This window comes from Corythoichthys intestinalis, chromosome 5 (assembly GCF_030265065.1).
Source record: "Corythoichthys intestinalis isolate RoL2023-P3 chromosome 5, ASM3026506v1, whole genome shotgun sequence".
NCBI classification, from domain to species: Eukaryota; Metazoa; Chordata; class Actinopteri; order Syngnathiformes; family Syngnathidae; genus Corythoichthys; species Corythoichthys intestinalis.
Genome location: NC_080399.1, coordinates 15,414,614 through 15,439,108, shown reverse-complemented (window position 1 = coordinate 15,439,108; position 24,495 = coordinate 15,414,614). Strand labels below are relative to the sequence as shown.

The window sequence follows — 24,495 nt, the reverse complement described above, 5'->3', positions numbered from 1 at the left end:
GACTTATAGTCCAAAAAATATGGTACCCATTATGACATGAACTCGAGTCTATAAGTGTGTATGTGCGTGGGTTAAACTGACATCACAAAATGTCCCCAATCATGTTATTTTTAAACTTTTCTTCATTATCTGAAGTCTAAGACATTCATAATTTCATTCTTAAATACTGGTAGTACTTTATGAAACTTTCTTTTAAATAATTATTTTTACTAGTTTATTTTTTCAAACACTTTCACTCAAATTTGGGTTTCTGTTTGTTTTTGTAAAAAAAAAAAAAATGCCCATACTTTTTAAGTATTTTAACAATTATTTTTCGTCAAATACAACAATTTTAACATTATTTTTAAAACGGTGACTTTGAATTGGGTTTAGTGAATCTTGGGTTTTAATATGTATTTTAGACTATGACTTTATAATGTTTTCCATCATCGTGAGATGTTTATAGTATGCTATCTTATATTACTGATGAGCCTCAAATGATGGTTTCTTTGTGTTGAATAAATTAACTAGATAATTTAACTTTGGAATATGACTTTGTACATGGTAGATGCATGAGGTTTGTTTATACCTTTTAGATTGAGTGTTTTGGTCTCTTTTTTTGGCATTTTTAAGCAATAAACTGCTTTTTGGGTGGTGTCAAATATTTTTATTTTCTCATGGTTACATTATAGAATATCGATTTCCAAGCCTGATCTTTCCGGAAAAGATTGACATCAGGAGGTATCGTTAGTAAAGTATTGCAATACGATAGTGGTGGTATCTAGAGAGATCAAGTCCCCACTGAAGGTACCACTTGCATGGCTCACCACTAGCGTACAAAGATGTGTTTCTTATATTTCATCGCTAGTTAAAGCCAACAAAATATACACCATTTAGTTCTTGTCTTGGTTTTCCTTTAGGTCAGATCCTGCGCAGCGGGTGCCACATGGACACGGGTTTCCTCAGGGTGGCCAGCATTTGGTTCCAGTGAGTGATCCCCATGCCGCCGGCCTCTGGGCCGATAATCACGTGGCCCAAGTTCTCACCCCGCCCGTCGTCCGACGCCTCGGCCACAGTGACACGCAGGGACAGCTCCTGCCAAAAAAAAAAAAAAAAAAATTACATAAGCATGACTCAGCACTTGATATCAGTTCACAGCGTCGGACCTGCAGGACGAGGGAGGGTACAGAGAAGATCATGGCCTCGTTAAAAATGGGGTTGGTGTCGTCCCGCTTGGTGGATGTCTTCTTCTTGCTTATCTTGCGTCCGTCTTGAAGGAGGTAAACTTTGACGAATGGGTCTGCGGGGGTACAAGATCGAAGGGGGATACAAACTTACAAAGTAGAAATGAGCTGCAATTAGAAGGCACGCACATTCATAGACAATCAAATTAGCTGTAAATGCTAACGAGTGCGTTACATCCCTTTTAATTTGAGGAACTTTTAAATTACACATCCAATTACAGTTAACAACATCCAAAAGTTAATTAACATTGAATAAGTACTAAAGCAGCAGGATGGAAGTCATTCATTATATTGCAATAAAATAAAAACACACGCTATAGTTGAATTCCAATATGCAATATTTGACTTGACTGTGAATACTGAGACGCAAGCATTTACACTAAAGCTACTGCAATTAAAAAGGTAACTGCTGAGACACGCATTCATAATGGATGCCATCTTTATATATATATGTTGTAAATAAATAATGAAAATCAATCATTCACACAAATGCATGAGCAATTTACAGAATGAACTAAAGACAAGCATGTAGACAAATGCCCTATGTCATTTATTGTTGACAGACAAGCATTTAGACTATTGTAAAATGTAAATAAATAAATAAATAAAATAAAAATGTAGATAGAGCTAAAACAACATAAATACTAATTTAATGAAATGTGTGAATGCTGAAAAAGGCACTAATTTTACCGTAATTTTCGGACTATAAGCCGCTACTTTTTTCATTCATTTTAAATCATGCGGCTTATAGTCCAGTGCGGCTTTTTTGTTGATTTAATTGGGTTAATAGGTAACACTTCATTTGACAGCGGCGTCATAAGACTGTCATAATTATGACATGACACTATCATGGGCATCACTGAATGCTTGTGTCATTAAGTGTCATCCAGCAAATTATGTCACTAACCCCATTTATGTCCAGCTTGGATCTTTTACATCCATTCAAAAGTGAAATAATTTGCAGGATAACACTAAACGACGTCTGTTATAAGCATTCATTAATGCTCATGGCAGTTTCATGTCATAATTATGATTGTCTAATGACAGTCTTATGGCACCACTGTCAAATAAAGTGTTACCAAATACTATAACTGGCAGTTAATGAAACAAGCGGAACAGTAACTGAAAAAATAATTACCACAGAACATGAATTTTGATTGTTATTTACATCTATATCGCTGCAATGCATGCTAGGAGGCATGTTGGACAACAAAAGTGTTGACAGCAGATGGCAGCAGAGGTTGACTGTCTACCCCAAGGGAGCAGTGATGGCCATATAAAGCGTCTTGAAGCAATAAAGCATTGCATCCAATTGGTTCAAAGCTTCATGGTGGTTCATTTGGTCTCACGACAGTCATATGATGCTGCTGTCAAATAGTGTTACCGGTTAATATCTTTTGGTGTAAAATTTTGGTAATATCTTTTGGCGTGCCTGATTATAAGCAGCTACCCACCAAATTTGGCACGAAAATGGCATTTGTTCATAGATAAGCCGCACTGGACTGTAAGCCGCAGTTGTCCTCATTGTATTATGGGATACAGCACTTCTTTTGACAGCGACATCATATGACTGTCATAAGACTAAATGAACCACCACCATAAAGCTTTACAGCCAATTGGTTCATTGCTTCAAGAAGCTTCATTTGGTCATCACTGCTCCCTTGGGGTAGACAGTCCACCTCTACTGCCACCTGCTGTTAGCACTGTTGTCTTCCAACATTCCTCTTAGGCTCATCCTTTTCTTCATTTTATTTTTTTTTTGTGACTGTGGTCATGCCCGCCTCCTGTATATAAGCCAAGTTCAAGCTAGGCGCGAACGCTAATGAACAGCTCCCTCACTGCCGTAGCTCCCTGCCTCTCTCGTTCTTTGCTGTTGTAATTGCTGCAGGAATTCCAATTCGGGAGACGACAGTTTAGACGACTGCAAAATTTTTGAAAAATTGTGGCCGAGATCAGATTTTAACCACATACGAAAGTGACCAAGATCGGATTAGAAATAGTCCACTTTTACGCGACCTGTCACATTCAGACCGTCAAGTTAATGCCTCACTTGAGTCAGAAAAACAGGAAAAAATCGGATGTGTGTTACGACCTGCGGTATGAATCTTGCCTTAGAGTAGTTTTAGCATGCCATACTTTTTACTTTTATTTGAGTAGATTTGTGAAGAAGAAACAACTTTTGCCCGAAATGCCAACAGTGGCCATCTCAATTTCACCAATGAGACTTCGCAACAATAAACGCATGACTCCATTATACCAATCAGAGGTAACAATGTTTTTTCTCCACTAGAGGGCACTCATGCTTTTTGGACGGGTGATGTTTCATAGTGTTGTTCTGGTCTAAATTTGTTGATTTTTGTATTATCTTTTTGGCCTAATATGGTCATGTAATTAGGTATAATGCAGTATAATAATAACAATTAAGATAGATTAAGATGTGCTGAGAAAAAAAACAAAAACATTATTATAATTTTTTTTCAATCTATCGGACATTATAAGCAGTTACTCACAATGTTACTTATTACTTGAGTATTCTCTCAACAAATATGTTTTGACTTGTATTTGAGTAAATTTTTGGATGATTACTTTTCTTGAGTAATATTATTTTGAAGAACCGCTACTCTTGAGTAAAATTTTTGGCAAATCTATCCACCTCTGCATGGGAGTTTGATATAGTCCCATTCTGGTTGTGCGTTATGTTTTATTCATTAGAGAAAGCAGCGAGCAGAAAGAGGTTACGGGGGACAGAAAGGATGGAAACAGACAGAAAAGCAGAAGAACAAACAACAGCAAGAAATACATAACTACACCCTGATGCTACCTATGATTATGAACATAATGGTGCTATCGTTAGCTAATTATATTGACTCGTGGACACCATGTAGGGGGCCTGATAACCGAGGAGAAAGAGGAGGGGAGTTGAGTCACATTGTTTGAATATTATTATAAGACAGACCTGCAGTGTTCTTGCCGTTGGTCCACAGCAGATTCTTACATTTGGCTACAACCACTGTGAGGCGCTCCGCTGTGGGCAAGTAGCTGAGAGACAGCAAAATCTCCCCGACTGCATCCACCGCCTGGAAAAATTTCAACATGTTAGCATATTCATGGCATACACAACGTGCAGCTCTCACAGTTAAAGGTTATTGTTGGTAGTTATTAAATTCATTTTAATGCATAGTGATTTAATAAACTGTATTAATAAAGCAAATTTAGTATTTGTAAACTTTGACATCGCCGAATTACTTAAAAGTGTGACGGGTGAGTGCTTACGTTTTATAATTATAGTAATAAGCCGAACAACAACATATTACATATTATTGGAGAAAAATATGAGCAAATCAATATGAGGCAGTAAACCAATTCCATTACCACTACTACAATTTAAACACGAGCACATCACGCCCATCCTTCACACCCTACACTGGCTCCCTGTTCACCTCCGTATTGAATTCAAAATCCTCCTTCACACCCATCACTGTCTACACGGTGTAGCCCCCACCTACCTCACCAAACTCCTCACATCACATACTTCAGCTAAAACCCGGTCAGGCCAACAGCATCGTCTACTCCCGCCCAGGACTCGGCTCAAGACTATGGGCGACAGGGCCTTTGCAGCTGCTGCTCCCTGTCTGTGGAACGCCCTCCCAGACCACCTCAGAGCCCCGCAGACGGTGGATGCATTTAAAAAAGGACTAAAAACTCACCTTTTTAAAAAAGCTTATTCTAGATAATTTTATTTGACTATCTTATTTTTATCTGATTGGTATCTGATTTTATCTGTGCTTCTGCCTGTTTTGCTTTTCCTCTTTTATTCTTAGTCTTTTTATTTATTTTATTTTTTTCTGGCGATGTGCACTTTGTTTTCAAATGTAAAGTGCGTTATAAATAAAATGTATTATTATTATTACAATACATTGGAGCCCACCCCAATTACAGACCCGGATTGAGTACAAATCGAGTACAACGGTTTTAAATGAAGAAATACTTTTAAAAATCGGGGCAAATAGGGAAAAGCAAGTTTAGTCTTTTTTTCCATTTGTTTATCCTATTTCATTATTTTAATCACTACAATCACTATTTTAATCACTACAATTGTAACAGTGGGTAGGGCTTACTGACACTATTTTTCAGTGGTTAACATCCTATTTACACGATAGGGATTTCTTTGTGTCATTCGGAAACCATCAGTCAGAACGAACCAAATTCACGTGTGGAGTCCCTCAAGGGTCAATTCTTGGACCACTCTTATTTAACATCTATATGCTTCCCTTAGCTCAGATTATGGAACAGTATGACATCTCCTATCACACCTATGCAGATGACACACATCTGTCATTTCTGTGTCCCCACATGCTTATAGTCCCTTAGTCTCCCAGAGTAAATGCATTCATTAAATCAATGAATGGATGTGCCAGAATTTTCTCCAGTTAAATGTGGAGAAGACAGAAGTGATCATTTTTGGGCCAAAAAAGGAAAGGTCAAAGATAAGCAGGCACCTTAGCACAAAGTCACTTACAGCTACAAATCAAGTCAGAAAGCTTGGCGTAATTATTGACTCAGCCCTAAAATTTGATAGCCATCTAAAGTCTGTCACTAAATCTGCTTATTACCACCTAAAAAATATAACCAAAATTAAGGGGCTTCTGACTCAACAAGACATGTAAAAACTTATGCATGCATTCATTTTCAGCAGATTGGACTATTGCAACGTTATATTTACGGGTCTTGATAAAAAAAAATCAGTCAGGAAGCTGCAGCTAGTACAGAATGCTGCAGCCAGAGTCCTCAAAAATACAAGGAAGCTGGACCACATTACACCGGTTTTGAAATTGCTACACTGGCTTCCAGTGAGTCAAAGGATAGACTATAAAATACTACTGCTCGTCTACAAAACACTTAATGGCCTTGGACCAAAATACATGCTTGACTTGTTAGATTCCTATGAGACATCTAGACCCCTAAGGTCGTCTGGAACCGGTCTCCTGCATGTTCCAAGAACAAGAACCAAGCAGGGTGAGGCAGCATTTAGTTATTATGCTCCTCACCTCTGGAACAAGTTACCTGAACGTCTGAAGTATGCTCAAACTGTTAGCTCTTTTAAATCAGGGCTAAAAATGCTTTTGTTTAGCACTGCATAGCCATAATTGTCTATATATTTCAATCTACTTGCTTTCTATTCCTCTTGTGCTTATCTCCATTGCTGATTTCAATTATTATTTAGTAGTTTTTGTTTTAATTTTATTTATTTTTATTCTATTTGTGATTAAATGCGATTTTTATGTATAATTTTATTTCCTATTTTGATTGTCCTGGTTTTTACGTTGTATTGATTTAAATGTGATTTTTATGATCTTCATGTGATGTAAAGCACTTTGAATTGCCTTGTGTTGAATTGTGCTATATAAATAAAATTGCCTTGCCTTGGCTTACAATTAATCTATTGGAAAAAATATTTGCAGTATTTTTTAGCAATATGTTAAATAATACACTGAAGAATAATGCATGTTTTTGGATAGTTATTTTGAGATTTAGCGGGTACTTAGGGATACTTAAAGAATTCTGATTTACACGGAAATTCGGGTTACGTCGCCAGCGTAGGAACAGAACATGTTTGTAACATGGGGACGACCTGTGTTTTAATTTTATTACAATGTTCAGAAGAAAACAATGGTAGCATTCTTCAGTGGGATGAATAACAATAATAATAATCTAAAGTACTTCTATTAAATACCCGTAAATCATATTTACACGTAAGCTTGCGAAGTTGCAGTCAATATATTTCATATTGTAGAAAAATCTCAGCAACAAGCACAGCAATAATAAACATACTTCAGTGGAACTCACTTTGTTGACGTCCTGGAGGTAGAGCCAGGCGTTGAAGGCTCTGACTGTAAGATCCAAGTCTGACAACTTGAGCTCAGCAACGCCCGCGCTGATGTTCCTCTCGTCGCTGTCGATGCCGAAGGCGGCGAAGCGGAGGCTGCACTCCTCCAGGGCACACACATCCATCGCCACCGAGAACCTCTCGTCGAAAATGACGGTAAACGCGTTGGTCTGTACCTGTCGAAACACACGTGACATTGTTTTGACATTTGGTAAAGAGTCATTAACTGCTGAAAGACGTAGCTGCTCAAACTACACTGTTTTGTGGCAAAAGTGGATTTTTCAGATGAATCTTCCATTGAATTACACCACAGTCGCCACAAATATTGCAGCAGACCTACTGGAGCCCGCATGGATCTGAGATTCACTCAGAAAACAGTGAAGTTTGGTGGTGGCAAAATCATGGTCTGGGGTTACATCCAGTATGGGGGTGTGCGAGAGATCTGCAGGGTGTAAGGCAACATGAATAGTCTGAAATATCAACAAATCTCAGCTGCCTCTTATATTCCTAACCATAAAAAGGGACAAATTCTGCAGCAGGATGGTGCGCCATCGCATACTTCAATCTCTACCTCAAAGTTCCTCAAGACAAAGAAGATCAAGATCCTCCAGGACTGGCCAGCCCGGTCACCAGACATGAACATCATTGAGCATGAGAATGGAAGACGAAACCCAAGAATGTTGATGAACTCTAGGAGGCATGCAAGACTGCTTTCTTTGATGTTCCTGATGACTTCATCAATAAATTGTATGAATCCTTGCCAAACCGCATGGATGCAGTCCTTCGAGCCCACGGAAGTCATACAAAATATTAAATTTGGATCTCACAGCACCAATACTTAATTCGCTTATGTTATGTAACATATTTTTGTATTTGAAGTACATTTTTTGTTCAATTTTCACACTACTTTCTGTAGGCGACAAAACTTGTGTCTTGCCAAAATTTGACCTTTAGGTCTTCATTAAATGATAAATCTTTTTTCAGTGAAACAAATAGTTTTGTACATTCAACATCATTTGGGAGGGAGGGCCTTAGCTTTCATATGAGCCATTTCTGAATCACCACTCTAATTGAACGAATCATCGAAGCAACAAAGTTCGATTCGAAGACTTTTTTCTAATCAAATTACTTGAGTTAATCGATTAATCGTTGCAGCTCTATATTTGTAGCCAACTTGGTCATTTTGATGATAGGCTAATATAGTTAATATAGATACATACAGCATGCGTTGCCTTCATTATAAGGCCTATATAAGGACTTCAATTTTTCTGCGGCTCCAGACATATTTATTTTCGGATTTTATGGCCCAAAATGGCTCTTTCAACATTTTGGGTTGCTGACCCCTGCTCTAAACGAATCCTCGAAGCAGCAAAATTTGATTCAAATCTTTTTTCTAATCGAATTACTCAAATTAATCGATTAATAGTTGCAGTAGTATTGAGGTTCTGCCTGCCTCTCCTGACTCCTTGTGCCTGGACTGCTTTGAGTACCCAATAGAACTTTGGGAAATGGGTTCTTAACCTCAGATGCCTTCACTAAAATTATCACTATGCATCAGTACATCGCTTGCTTTGACGTGTGCTGAATAGTTGAAAACATGACTGCACGAGTACTGAATAGAACCTTGAGAATACCGCTGACCTCAAATCCGTTCATTAAAAGATGTCACAAGAGTTTTTGCCCTGACATGTACAGAATAGGTAAAGCTATGACTGTCTGAGTGTCGAATATAACCTTGGTTTCAACTCTGATTTCAGGTAAAATCCTCATCACGCATCGCTAGAGTGGCTTCTTGCTTTGACGTCTATTGAATAGTTGAAGCTTTGACTCCCAGAACGCTGAAAAGAAATAATGGTTTGACATCACCTATCCCGGTTGTCGCATGTTCAATCAATCAACTAAAGATCATTACGGTTCCTTGGAGAAAAAAAAGCATAAAATCTCAAGAAGGAAGAATCGTAGGAAAATTTATGGTCACGACAGTGGTCATTTAGCTCACGGCTGATTTTGCGTCCTCGGATGCAAACGCGTGATGAGAAATAAAAGGGAGTGATGCAGGTTACCAGGCAACAAGTAACCCACATGGGAGGGGCTAAGGATGTAATTATAGCATTTTATCTCACACCCGAGTGAAAAGCCAATGTTTGTGTCTACATGCAGAATAAGAACAGCAGTTGAATGGAAGACCACCTGAGTGCGCTTATTGATATTATTGATGACTGGCAGCAGAGAGGCATTGGGAATTCAGTACACCGGGTAGACAAATGGGCCAGCGGGGAGCTTGGCCTTGGACTTTGCCTCCTATTCATTTATCCCTAACTGTGCACAAAAGGCTGTAAAAGTCCAGTGTGTACAGCAGCAAGCACCCGTGTGTGTGTGTGTGTGTGGAGGAAGTGACTTAACTGATGAGATGGAAGAAAAATGAGTGTGGAGGAATTAAAAAAAAAAAAAAACAGGAGGTGGGTCCGCAGAGTGACGGACAGCTCAGAGGGCGACATGGAAAACAATACAAAGTGTGGGCGCCAAGAAGGAGATGCGGCAGACGCATTATGATCGCAAGAAAAATGAAATGAGGGAGTGGCTGAGGAGTTAGCTGATGTCAGCGTTTTGTATCTTGGCCAAGATGTGGCTGCTGGAACAGAAAATCAGGTTAACGCTTGACCTCAGCTACTTAGGCCTTTTTTTTTTTGGTTGACATCGTTTAAAATCTATAGCGTCCCACTCGAGGAGGATTTAAAGAAGATGTGGCTGCTGGAGCGCTGAAAAGATTCTTGCAGTTAGACAGCTGAATGTTGACCTATGGTGAAATGATTTTTTTCCCCTTCACTATTTCATGCATAAGATGTGTCAAAATTAGTTTGTAACTGGGTGAAAAGTTGTCTTCTCTGTTGTTTGTCAAGTACTTGCAATCACCTTTGCATGTCAAAATTCTCTATATATGAGCAGATCTGAAATTGGATCTATGTGACGTGACATCACATCATCACCTTCTTGGACAGGACAGTACGTGCTCACGTTCTGCTTGATACACGCCTGTTCATCGAATGAGTGGTGACACTTCGGCACAACACTGCATAAATGACAAAGCTGTCAAATTCAAATTTGTGCGTTCATAACTTGAAAAAGCTTCAAATTATTTTTGGGGGTTTCGTCTTCCATGCTTCTTCTTTCATCCTACCCCACGCATGCTCAATGATGTTCATGTCTGGTGACTGGGCTGTCCAGTCCTCCTGGAGGATCTTGATCTTTTTCCACTGCAGCAGAGCTCCACGAGACCTGGTCACCAGAAGTCTCTGTGTCAACCAAAACAGTCTGTCGAATTCTGTCTAGAAATGGCCTCCATGGTCGACTCACTGCCCAGAAACCAGTATTAAACAAAAGACAATTTAAAAACCGTGTGGCATTTGCCTAGGCCCACAGCCTCTCAAAAGGATGGACACTGGAAAAGTGGCAAAAGGTGGATTTTTCAGATGAATCTTCCATTGAATTACACCACAGTCGCCACAAATATTGCAGGAGACCTACTGGAGCCCGCATGGATCTGAGATCCACTCAGAAAACAGTGAAGTTTGGTGGTGGCAAAATCATGGTGTGGGGTTACATTCAGTATGGGAGTGTGTGAGAGATCTGCAGGGTGGAAGGCAACATAAATAGTCTGAAATATCAACAAATCTTAGCTGCCTCTTACATTCCTAACGATAAAAAGGGACAAATTCTGCAGCAGGATGGTGCTCCATCGCATACTTCAATCTCTAACTCAAAGTTCCTCAAGGCAAAGAAGATCAAGATCCTCCAGGACTGGCCAGCTCAGTCACCCGACATGAACATCATTGAGCATGTCTGGGGTAGGATGAAAGAGGAAGCATGGAAGACGAAACCCAAGAATGTTGATGAACTCTGGGAGGCATGCAAGACTGCTTTCTTTGATGTTCCTGATGACTTCATCAATAAATTGTATGAATCCTTGCCGAACCGCATGGATGCAGTCCTTCAAGCCAATGGAAGTCATACAAAATATTAAATTTGTATCTCACAGCACCACTACTTAATTCGCTTATGTTATGTAACATATTTTTTGTATCTCACAGCACCATGTAACATATTTTTTGTATCTCACAGCACCACTACTTAATTCGCTTATGTTATGAAACATATTTTTGTATTTGAAGTACATTTTTTTGTTCAATTTTCACACTACTTTCTGTAGGTGACAAAACTTTTGTCTTGCCAAAATTTGAGCTTTATGTCTTCATGAAATGATAAATCTTTTTTCAGTGAAACAAATATATTTTTGTACAGTCAACATCATTTGGGAGGGTCATAGCTTTCATATGAGTCATTTCTGAAACCAATTGAATAATCAAAAGTCAGGTTATTAGCAATTGTTTCTACAAAATGGATAAGCAACAAAACTTTTGTCAGGGACTGTATATGCTTCGATCCATGGAGCTCGATTTTTTATATTTTTTTTCTCAGGGCTGCTTGATTGATTGTGGATTGCTTAACTGCGGACTTGTAATGTAATTACCAGAGTTATCAAAAAAATATGGTTGTATTGTGTCGCTTCTTGTTTGGGTGCCGGGTGTTTGTAGTTCATTTGATTTTTTAAAAATTGTTATTTAATGTTTTTATAGTGCGGATTCAAATTAACTGACGAACACCATGGAATTTCCACAACTAAACCTATTTTCATTCGATGCCATTGACGGTTATAGACGTCCAATCATTTGGACTGGGAAGATTGACAGCAATCGGATGTCCTTCCAAGTCCAAATGAATTGGACATCTATCACCTTCAATGAAACATGATAACTCACTGAAAAGATATAAGAGCCACTTTTTTACCTTGGTTATTCCCACGTTGAGCTCTTCCGGGCCCAGTGAGATCCTGATAAAGCATCCCGGGAAGTCTCCCTCCTCCCTCTCCAGCAGGTCCTTCCCCTGGTGTGCAGTGATGTGCAGTGTCCCCTGGCCGGCATGCCTTGAGGTCTCGAACTCCAGCGTCACTTCCAGCTGGCCCACCGTAAAATCGTAGCCGAAATTATTGGCGATGGACGAGATGGAGCTGAGCGAGTCGGTGGAGATGGAACGGTTGAGCTGGTTCGCCCCGCTAAGGTCCAGCTCACGGCTCATTAGCTCCAGCTGGCCCAGCTCCCTGAGGCCATCCGGGGTGTCGCCCAGAGCCAGGCTGGGCTTGCGGCTAGACGCGGTTGACGCCCGACGGTGGTTGTTGGCTGCCACACGCTTCCCAAAGAACACAAAACAAACTTTATGCTTAAAATTTCACATAGGTAAATGATGCCGCTTGAAAAGAATCATTTTTCATGGTTAGTATGGCATAAACTGAATCACAAACCCACCTTGAATTCACGGTAAAATACTGGCAACATTGGATGCCAGAATTATTAAATACAGTATACAGGGAAACAGTAAAAAGCGCGTTGCCAAATAAACAACAAACAACTGTAAAAAGTTCTGTATTTTATTAAGTTTATTTATATATACGACGGAAAACAAAGACAAGGCTGAAAAAGTAGTTTCTGCTCTTGTACCCATCTTTAAAATAAACTGCTGTATTTTAAGCCAAAAGAACTGTTGCGTCTGATAGAACAATATGTCTATATGCTGCCATAACAGTTTCATGGCGCATTAAGCACCCAAACTATTTTTAATTTGTCCGTTTTACCCTGGAGACACCACACAACCACTTTTGTTTCAACACAGCCATAAAAAGAATGTAAGTACCGGTAATTATATTTATTATTCGAAATGTCTATAATTTTTAGCTTAGAATCATTAATTGATGTATAATATTTAGTTTAAAAAAAAAAAAAAACACTTCATAAAATTATTCACTCACATATTTTAAACTTTTAAACAAATTACGTCACAATGAAAAAAATAGTGTATGTAAATAGGTCACGGATATCTACTTTATAACTATCGCCATAGACTTCATAATGGTATTGACAGGTCACTTCGGGCACATACTACGCCTCCCTTTCAAGCAGGGGGCCGCCCACATCAAGAGGAGCTATTAAACAACACACGCACCCAGCAAATGTAACGCCTGATTTAGTTGAAAAAGTGAAAAGCTGTACCGCTGTAAAAAGACATCAATGTTGGGGAGGTGGGGAACATGCCACTAATTTTGCTACTGAAAGTCCAACCTGCTTCGAAGTTAGCCAGTGTTGTCTGTGGCATCCCTTTTATTTTTCATCTTAGTCTTAATCTTTTGGACGATAATACTCATTAGTCTAAATCATATTTTAGTCATTTCAAAATGTGTTTGTCTTCGTCTAGATTTTGTTGGCGACAGCTCAGACTAATTTCATCTAGATTTAGTCGACGTTTACTCAATATTTTCGTCTGTAAAATTCGAAAGTTTCACTCCCACAATAAATAAAAAAGGTTTCTAAGTTCCAACTATTTCAAATGAACATTGAAAGACGAGCACATATTGTAGCAACTACAAATCTATCACGTGATAATACACACTCAGCGGGAAAATGTACCCACCTGGATACCACGAACTGTTTGTAAAAGGGTTTAAGTGGATGCTCGCCGCTAGCAATAGCCTAATGCTAACGCGAACGTGAATGCTATGCTAATGCTATGAGTTACATTTAGTGTGTGATGATCACTCAGCACAGACCTTTAAAGGCTAAAGCAACATTGCATGTTATCTCTTGCCAAATCCTATCGAGTGTCTCAAAACAAGCAATGGGGAAACTGGAGAGGACACAAGTAGGTGACTTGGGGGTGCCTAGCATATCACATGAAAGACACAACGAGACACCACTAGGATGCAGGCTAACTACACATAAAAATGTCGCACATTGTGAACATGTGACGGAAACTATGGCGTATTTTCGGCTCGTTCTTGTCTTATCAGACGAAAACTGGCATTCGTGTCCTTATGTGTTAGTCACCCAAGACACGTTTTTAGCTCATTATTGTGTTGTCATCGTCATGAAAAAACTTGTTCGTCTGCGAATTATTTTCATTATAGTCATTGTTGACACAAACAACACTGGAGTTAGCATAACATTAAACTGTGTGAACTCGCTAACCTGTAAAACTCGAGTTGGAAGCTGGTTAAAGAGAAGTGTCCTCCTGTATGTATTTTCTACTTCCCCAATGAAAATAACAATTTGAATTTTTTTCATTTTTACGTAGGAAACACATCAAAATAGTCGTGAGAAATGTAGCCCTAACCCCTGTTCCGTCCCCAGCAAAAATTATACATGCAGGTTATGCTGTTATAGCGTACCAAACAATTTTGGGACCAAACCTACGCCCCTGCTGGTAACATTTATAGTACAATATAACATTAAAAAAAATTTGATGATCATGATTTTCAGTACTGGAAATTGAGGGTTACCAGACTACTATACTGTGATTTTGATTACGTTACTTTACATTAATTTATGCTTTAACCATTTTATAACGGTAAAATTTTGGCAACCTCAGCTGACAGAATTTTACCATAAATTCAAGTTTCTTTGTTGATGTTTTTTTTTTTTTCTTTGACAATGTACCTTTTGTCGGACCTCTGAGAAGGAGGTTCCATATTTTTCCTGCAGATATCTGTAGTCAAAGTTGGGAAAGGGAGATGGCGCTGGGAAGGTACCAGACTTCCACAGCTTCCAGATGTTCATACCCGCGACGGCCAGGAGCACCACGAAGCCCACCAGGTAGATGCCCGCCTCCCAGCCCGGCGGGTTACGCACTACTGCAAAGGGGCACCGAACAATGTTTAAAGGGACAGAAAACACCTAGTGTAAATGAAAGCTTCATTAATATGGGTCATATCAGGATGGCTATTTTAACAAATTTTCCAAATTACAGTGGTATGAAAAAGTATCTGAACCTTTCGGAATTTCTCACATTTCTGCATAAAATCATCATCAAATGTGATTTGATCTTCAAAATCACACAGATGTAAAAATAGTGTCTGCTTTAACTAAAACCGCACAACTTTAACTAAAACCGCACGATTTTTTTTAGGTTTTCATATTTCAATGAGGATAGCATGCAAACAATGACAGAAGGGTGAAAAATAAGTAAGTGAACCCGCTGCCTAAGGGTACTTAAAGAGCATTTGAAACCAATTTTACCGAACATTTTACAGTAAGTCAGGTGTGTGCCCAATCACTGAAGAGTGGTTTAAAGCTGCCCTGCCCACTATAAAACACACACCTGGTAAGAAATGTCTTGATGAGAAGCATTGTCTGATGTGCATCATGGCTCAGTCAAAAGAGCTGTCTTAAGACCTGCGATCAAGGATTGTTGATTTCTATAAAGCTGGGAAAGGATACAAACCCATCTCTAAAAGTCTGGATGTTCATCAAGCAACAGTCGGAGAAGTTGTTTACAAATGGAGAGAGTTTTCACTGTTGCTTCTCTCCCAAGGAGTGGCCGTCCACCAAAGATGACGTCAAGGGTTCAGCGCAGAATACTCAGAGAGTTAAAAAAGAACCCTAGACTGTCTGCTAAAGACTTACAGAAATCACTGGCATCGTCCAATATATCTGTGCACACTTCCACTATATGTAAAACTATGGCCAAGAATGGTGTTCATGGAAGGACTTCACGGAGGAAGCCACTGCTGTCTAAAAAACATTGCTGCTCATTTAATGTTCGCAAACAGGCACTTGGACACTCCGCAGAAGTTTTGGCAAAATATTTTGTGGAGTGATGAAACCAAGGTTGAATTGTTTGGGAGTAACACACACACACGTCATGTGTGGAGGAAAACTGGAACAGCTCACCAACGTCAACACCTCATCCCCACCGTGAAGCATAGTGGAGTGAGCATCGTGATTTGGGGCTGTTTTCCTGCCTCAGGGCCTGGACAACTTGCAATCAATAAGGAATTCAAAAGTTTATCAGGATGGTTTTCAGGAAAACCTGAGGCCATCTGTCTGACAGTTGAAGATAATAAGAGGATGGATGCTGCAACAAGACAATGATCCAAAACACAGAAGTAAATCAACTTCAGAATGGTTTCAGAAGAACAAAATACATGTTCTGGAGTGGCCATGTCAAACTCCAGACTTGAACCCCATTGAGATGCTGTGGCATGACCTAAGGACAGCGATTCATGGCAGACATCCCAGGAATCTGACAGTTTTGTAGAGAAGAATGGGCCAAGATTAGTCTTGATCGATGTGCCAGACTGATCTTCAGCTACAGGAATCATCTGGTTAAAGTTATTGCTGTCAAAGGGGTGGGAGCACAAAATATTAAATGTGATGGTTCACTTACTCATTTCCCCCTTTCTGTCATATTTTTCATACTATCATTAAAATATGAAAACCTATAAATGTTTGGGTGATTTTAGTTAAAGCAGACACTGGTTTTTCATCTGTGTGATTTTAACAGATCAGATCACATTTGATGGTGATCTCATGCAGAAATGTGAGAAATTCCAAAAGGTTCAGATACTTTTTCATACCACTGTTTAAGGATCTTTTAGGACCAAGCAACCATATTTCTGGCGTTTTTCTCCCACACATTATTGATAATATTAGGAATGATATTAATACTATGAATAATAGTAATTCGGAGACTATTACTATAATATTTATTGTAGTATTATTAAAGATAACAACAATAATATTATTAATAATATTGAAATTTTTACATTTAAGACAGAAAGACCCTTTTGGTTGTTTTTGTGCACTTACCACTCAGATGGTAGCCTGATATATCCCCACTCGGAGGTGTGGACATGGTGCAGCAGACAATCTAAGAAAGAAAACCAACAAAAAGAAACAACCCACAATAAATAAAAAGCCCATACAATAATTGATAAAAAAACAAACAAACAAAAAAACGGTGATCTGTTCACCCAATCTGCTTGGTGTTTTTAATGTCCCGTCTCAAGCAAAAAGTGTACATAGAGGTTATGCTGTTATAACTGTGTCCCTACCAATATTGTGACCAAACCTACGCACTTGGGTCAAAGTAGGGCTCAAAGCGTCGGCCGGACAAAGAATGACTGCTAGGGGGCGCTACAAAGTGTATTTGGAATTTGTCTTTACACGGTATCAAAGATTGCACCTGCCTTGACCTACCGGCTGATTTTGGGGCATTTTGAAGCATTCTAAGGGGTTCAAATTGAGCTCAAAGAGGCTGCGGAACAAAGAATAACTCTAATAATAATAATAACAAAACCGAGGAACCACAATAGGTTACCTAAAATAAACATTGTCACCTGCATGTCCATACTGTTCAGTCATGGATGTGTTCTAGGTCAAATAAAATCAAATCAACTTTTATTTGTTTAGACCAAATCACAACAACAGTTATCTCAAGGAGGAAACAAAACATGTTTTAAGTAGGGCTGTCAAATTTATCGCATTAACGGGTGGTAATTATTATTTTTTTTTAATTAATCACGTTAAAATATTTGACGCAATTAACGCATGCATGGAATGCCTGTTCATACGTTGCCTTTTCTTAACACGCTTAATTGAACACAACAGAACAACAGAACATATTGTATACCATTTGCAGCCACTACTGACAGTCATGGTTGCCCAGCTTCCCATCATGCATTTGGGCAGAGCAGGAGGCGATCTTTTTTTAACACAATGCAGAACATATCGTATACCATTTGCAGCCACTAATGACAGTCATTGTTGAACAACTTCCCAGCATGCATTTGGGCGAGCGGGAGACGATCTTTTTCTTAACACGCTTGATTGAACGCAACGCAGAACATATAGTATTCCATTTGCAGCCACCACTGACAGTCATGGTTGCTCAGCTTCCCATCATGCATTTGGGCAGAACAGTTAAGTCGCTACAATATCATTTAGTGAAAGCACAACAAAAATACACATAAAACTTACTCAGACTTTGCCTTGGTTAGATCTCTAATTAATTTAAAACCCGCCATTGATACCTTGTGGTGTATTTTCAATCACTACTTCACTTATCTTTCCATTCCAACAATAATTTACAAAAAAAAAAATTAACTAACATTTTAATTGTTTGCAGCAGCCCTACGCTGGATTTCGACCTACTTGAGCGTTGTAGTTTTTTTGTTTGTTTTTTTATGCCCCCCCCCCAAGGTAAGACTAATGCCCACCCACACCTGTCAATCATGGTTTCACAACTTCCCAGCATGCATTTGGGCGAGCGGGAGACGATCTTTTTCTTAACACGCTTAATTGGAACACAACGCAGAACATATAGTATACCATTTGCAGCCACCACTGACAGTCATGGTTGCCCAACTTCCCATCATGCATTTGGGCAGAACAGTTAAGTCGCTACAATATCATTTAGTGAAAGCACAACAAAAATACACATAAAACTTACTCAGACTTTGCCTTGGTTAGATCTCTAATTAATTTAAATCCCGCTATTGACACCTTGTGGTGTATTTTCAATCAGTACTTCACTTATCTTTCCATTCCAACAATAATTTACAAAAAAAAAAAAATTAACGTTAACTAAAATTTGAATCGTTTGACAGCCCTAGTTTTAACGTGCAGTAGCCCTACGGTGGATTTCGACCTACTTGAGCATTGTAGTTAAAAAAAAAAAAAAAATGTATGCCCCCCCCCCCCCCAGGTAAGACTAATGCCCACCCACACCTGGCATCCTGGTAACACCACTGTCAGTATATCACAGTTTCAATGTCTGTCTGTCACAAAACGATTTTACACCGACTACCCATCGTTTACACGTCATGCCATGCCGCGAAACATCGTTGGACAAAACGGCATTGAGTTTTCAGCATTGATCAAGAGAAGATTAATCCACTTTCTGGCTGCTTTTAAAGAGACAGAGAAGAACAACGCAGCACAACACAAAGTCAATAGCACACATCTTTTGCCCAGTGACTCATTCCTCCCCCAAGAAGCTTCTCATCATTCCTCCTGCCTGCCGGAATCTCCTTCCAGAGCGGCCGCTCTGGGGAAACCGGAGCATTACACTAATGATAACACTGAGGGGGTACAGAGGTGGGCGGAGGGTGTGCCAGTCAACTCAGCTGAAGACGTGCAGTCAAATTAAAGTGGCTGACGCAGTGCAGAGTCCACTGACGGGTTGTTTGGACCTGGACTTTGGGAGATCTTTTAGCATGGCTGTAGTGATAGAGGAGTGGGTGTGTGTATGTGTGTGAGAAATGAGGGATGATTCATGGAGATTTTGCAAAGAAGCAGGCAGCGTGGGCGCTCCGGCAGTCTCGCTGCCTCTGCCGAGCTAAAATAGAAGATGAGCAGACAAGCATGTTGCGCTCGCTTGTGTGCGACGTCTTGTCGCTTTGAGGATTTAATTGGAGTCAAACATGACATTGCAGTATTTTAAGCTCCTTCGTTGGCAGGTTGGAGATTTAATTTGAATAATGAGTAGCTACAGAAGCGGTAAAATGAGGAATCGGGGCAGTTGGGAATTATGTAACATCTTGAAATGGGTCATTTGCAAATAATTAGAGTAATAATTTAATTTAATCATTCAAAAGGTATTCATTTTCAATAAAAATAAAACTAGAGTTGTAGTTTCAGACGTTTTATGATGTGGAATCTGTTTTCTTAAGCTTTCATAGGGCAAGTGATTATTTTTGGTAATGAAAAAAAAGCCTTAACCTCATTAAAACCTGGCGTCCACACACATGGACACCACATTTTGGGTCATGTAGGCCACATTTATACGCCAAATGCTAATTTTGTGGCCTATGACACAAAATGTAATGTCCATGTATGTGGATGCCAGGTCTTTATGAGGTTATGTTTTTAATTAATTATCATAATTTTCAAACAATAAGGCTCACCTGACTGCCCGCACCCATCAAAGTTGGCATTAAAACAACAATTGTTCATATATAAGTCACACTGGACTATAAGCTGGAGGTGTCCTACCTGTATTATGGGATATTTATACCAAAAGATATTAACTGATAACAATTTATTTGACAGTGGCAACATAAGACTGTCATAGGACCTAATGAACCACCATTTATTGCTTCAAAATGGTTCATTTGGCCATCACTGCTCCCTTGGGGGAGACAGTCAACCTCTGCTGCCACCTGCTGTCAACACTGTTGTCGTCCAGCATGCCTCCTAGCATGCATTGCAGCTCTACAAATGTAAATAACAATCAAAGTTCATGTTTTGTGCCAAATATTTCTTCAGTTACTGTTCCAGTTGTTTCATTAATTGCCAGTTATGGTATTTGGTAACACTTTATTGGACAGTGGCACTGTGATATTGTTATAAGACAATCATAATTATGACATGACACTGTCATGAGCATTAATCAATGCTTATAATAGATGTCATTTACTGTCATCCGGCAAATCATCTCACTTTTGAATGGATGTAAAAGATCTGAGCAGGACATAAATGGATTATTTGCCGGATGACACTTAATGACATCTGTCATAAGCATTCATCCATGCCCATGATAGTGTCATGTCATAATTATGACGGTCTTATGACAGTCTTATGACACCACTGTCAAATAAAGCGTTACCTATTCACCCAAATAAATCACCAAATAAGATGCACTGGACTATAAGCCCCAGGATTCAAAATGAGGGGAAAAAGTAGCGGTTTATAGTCCGAAAATTACGGTACAAAAAATAAACGATAATCTAAGATATATTTGTATTACTCGTATTCTAAATAAAGCATTTATAAGTCAAATGTTAATAAGAAACAAAACTCATAACATTAAAATAAAAAATAAAACACTCTGATTCTGCCCATCCCAAACACTTAATTGATTTTTAATTTTTTTTTTTTTTTTTTTTGAATCGTATTTAACTCATTGCCCAAGATAAACATCCATTTCTTTTATCCGGGAGGAGTGGCTGTGAATGCTCATGTTTCAGTGCCACTGATGGTGTGAAACGTCAGAACCATTTGACTGGGGGGGCTGGCAGCAATCATCCGCATTTAGCCTCTCCAATTTCAAATGGATTTGATGGCTAATGCCATCAATAGAGGGCAATGAGTGAAATAGTCAAGATGCTAATAACATTTCTGGATACACAGGATGTTTATCCTAATGTGACTTTTCCATGAAACACATTATAATGCCTTTAGATTTCGTATTTTTTAGGGCTGTCAAAATTATCACATTAATGGGCGGTAATTAATTTATAAAAATAATCACGTTAAAATATTTGAAGCATTTAATGTTACTTAACTAGTTGATACTAGTACCTTTCTTCCCCACATTGCTTCCCATGATGTTTCTAATTGTTGAGAGAGGGATTGTAAGGCTTTAGCCAATTAAAAAAAGGCTCCAAAGGCTGTCAAAATTCACTCTACTCAGTTTACGCTGCCTTGTAGCTCTATATATCTAGGTAAAACGGCGCCATTATAGATTGAACGCGACAATGCGTGAGTGGGTCGTGCAGCGCATTAGAGCCTAGTTCGGGCCTAAAAAATCCAGCCCGACCCGACACGGCCCGCTGGTATTGAGGCCCGACCCGGCCCGAGCTCGATCACTTAACTAGATTTGCAGGCCCGAGCCCGAAAAACCCGATTTTTTTTTTTTTTTTTTTTTTTGAGTGACGCGGAAAAAATGCAGCAGCAGCAATTTATTTTCATTTCTTCAAGTTGGCAGAAAAAAACGCAAGTTTTCTTAATGTTTAAATAATCTACATATTTTTTTGAGAATTATCAAAGCATTCACACAACGAAATAACGCTGGGAAAGTTTGTTAAACATATTTCTGAGTGTGTGGGATATTGTTCTCACATGGACGCGCCTCTCTGACAAGGAGAGGGAACAGCAGCATAAAAAAAAAAATAAAAAAAAAACTACAAATGCTTTGAAATAACATTCTTTATTGTAACGACAACAATACCAAAATAAAAAATTATAATGAAATAAAAGCTTTAAACTGCGGGCTGGCCTTGACTGCAGTCGGCAACTTGCGGCCCCCGCCTCATGTCTTGCTCTTTATTACTGTGAAATAAGGGAAATAATTAGACCGGCTCTGACTAAAAATGGCGATTTGAACAGCAGGATATTATGGCTTATACTTACACTGGTTATATTTTTTGGTCGTCGTCGTGCAGAAATAAAATAAAATCCGTCTTCAGTTTGTTTTTAGCTTCTTTCTGCTCCATATTGGAAAAGTACCAAGAGGATGAGTTGTGTACACTCGGTGCAGAGAGGCAGAAAATGAAAATGAGGGCGGCGCCTCGGCCGTGCGCAAACGGTACAGCGGGAGGACAAGAAGAAAAAGCGGCCGGCGCCACGGCGTTCGTGTACACGCACAAGCAAAAGCGCAATACAGAGAGCCTGCTCTCCATTTTTTTTTTTTTTTTTTTTTAAATAATTTATTAGTCCGGCATGGCGGCCCGACCCGACCTGACCCGAACGTGAATGCTTAGAATGTGGGCCCGACCAGACCCGAATGTCGGGTCGGGTCGGGTCGGGTTCGGGTTCGGGCACAAAATCTAACCTCTACAGCGCATGCGTTAATTGCGTAAAATATTTTAACGTGATTAATTTTTAAAAAATTAATTACCGCCGTTAACGTGATAAATTTGACAGCCCTACTTTAAGCCAAAACTAAAGACGCTGGATGAGCGTAAGACATTTTGTCTGTAACGTTAGATACAATTAGAAAACGATTTAATTAAAAAATATATATATGTCCGATATTTTTTTGCCTATTCCGATTCTTTGAAAATGACGCGACGTGACCCGATGGGATGCCGGATCGATCGAAACACATAACAGTTACAATAAGGTTTTAAGTATAGATGTCCCGATCGATCATCGATCGGGACATCTTTACTTAAAAGCTTTAGTCAGCAAGACTAATCGTATTTTTTTATTTTTCTCCATGAAGAAAAAGAGTACTTCTAAGTAAAACAAAAATAAATGATTGCTGAGAACATTTTTTGTAATATAATTTAAATGCTTCTTATTGTACCTGTTGTGTATTTCGTAGCACTCCATCACATCGAGCGCTGTTTCTAATAATTTGGTTACCTTCCCGTAGGCCTGAGAGGGAATGAAATCTTGTCACGCTATCATCTAACGCTATAAATGACATGTTCACCAGAGCGCTTTGGGAATTGGTGAAATATCTATTTGCCGGCGCAACGAGACAGTGAGTGGAAAATCAAACACTATATAAAGTGTGCACGTTCGTGCGTGCGTGCGTGCGTGCGTGTGTGGAGGTAGGGGGTGGGGCTCCTGAATATTCCTACAAACAGCTGATCAATCAAATCTGCTCCAGTTTGGCTCAGACGACTCATAATCTAATTAACAGCTTTACTGCTGCGCTCAGTGAAACGCATAAAACGGAGCCATACATCTTCTGGTGCATTGCTGTGATGATCACAGGCCTGAAAATGTTGGCTGCTTTTCTTGTGTGGGTAACGTTCAACCAGATTTTTGTGTTAGTCACAGGCAATTTTTGGCTCTTGTTAAATTTTCTGCAACAATCAACCTTTATAGAACATGAATGTACCTAACATACTTCCCTGAGGAATTCCGCTCAAAATTACACATGACATAGTCTTCCTTATTGCATTTTTTCCTTATTTGAAATTTACCAGAACAACCTTCTTCACAAATATCCCACCCACACTTGATGGCCGACCACAAGTTCTCATCTTGACAGAGGGCAATCCAATACTTGACCTCTGACAGATAGTACCGGGATATACAAGAACATCACAAAGATCACTCTGAGAATGGACACCGCTCCCTTAATGAAATAACCCTCTCGGCTGAGTATGTGAGAGGGGAATCCCCCTGACAGAGTTGGCCAATGTCTGAGATGGTGGAGGAAATGTGAGCTTTTAAGTGAAGAGGCAAAAGTCTTTTCGACAAACACACAAAAACGCACGGTCACCTTTAGCATCATTAGCAAGGACACAAGTACTAAACAAGATGTTATAATCAGTGGCGGACTTGGCAATTTTGGGGCCAAAGGCGAACATATCCAGGGGCCCTTTTCATGGGTCAGGGGTTGAAAAGGTGAGAAGGGTGTAGAGGAAATATGTTCCGGTACACTAGGGCTGTCCTAAACGATACATTTTCAACTGATTAGTCAGCGGACTCGTTTTATGATTAGTAGACTAATCTAATATTTTTTCTATTTTTATTTTTTTAAAATAATTTAGCAATGAAATTTTTGTTGATGCTTATTAATTCTCAAAACCATTTTGGAACACTTAAATTCTTTATTAAAGTACAAATAATCATGTAAACAATGAGCAATGAGGTTAAATGCAGATAGCATTTACTAGTGCAAAAGAATGGAAAGTAAACAGATTCAGAACACTGACTTTGCCTTTCCAACATTATTTTAAACAATTCTTAAAAAAAAAAAAAAATCCAGCATTATTATTATAGTATACTACTATACATAGTAGTAGTATAATAATTATAA

The 24,495-nt window shown here is 39.1% G+C and overlaps 1 protein-coding gene across 2 annotated transcripts in view; it reads right to left on the bottom strand.

Moving 5' to 3' along the window:
* Positions 1 to 268: 268 nt before the first annotated feature.
* The window catches only part of syt12 (synaptotagmin XII), a 36,146-nt gene continuing 11,919 nt past the window's right edge, over positions 269 to 24,495 (bottom strand). For both annotated transcript variants that reach the window (XM_057837793.1, XM_057837795.1), the window contains exons 3-9: positions 16,803 to 16,863; positions 14,652 to 14,845; positions 11,956 to 12,354; positions 7,071 to 7,286; positions 4,180 to 4,300; positions 1,146 to 1,279; positions 269 to 1,074 (exon numbers count right to left, since the gene is read on the bottom strand). In XM_057837793.1, the coding sequence (XP_057693776.1) occupies positions 901 to 1,074; positions 1,146 to 1,279; positions 4,180 to 4,300; positions 7,071 to 7,286; positions 11,956 to 12,354; positions 14,652 to 14,845; positions 16,803 to 16,863 (1,299 nt within the window). In that variant the 3' untranslated portion in view covers positions 269 to 900. The remainder of the gene's footprint in view (positions 1,075 to 1,145; positions 1,280 to 4,179; positions 4,301 to 7,070; positions 7,287 to 11,955; positions 12,355 to 14,651; positions 14,846 to 16,802; positions 16,864 to 24,495) is intronic.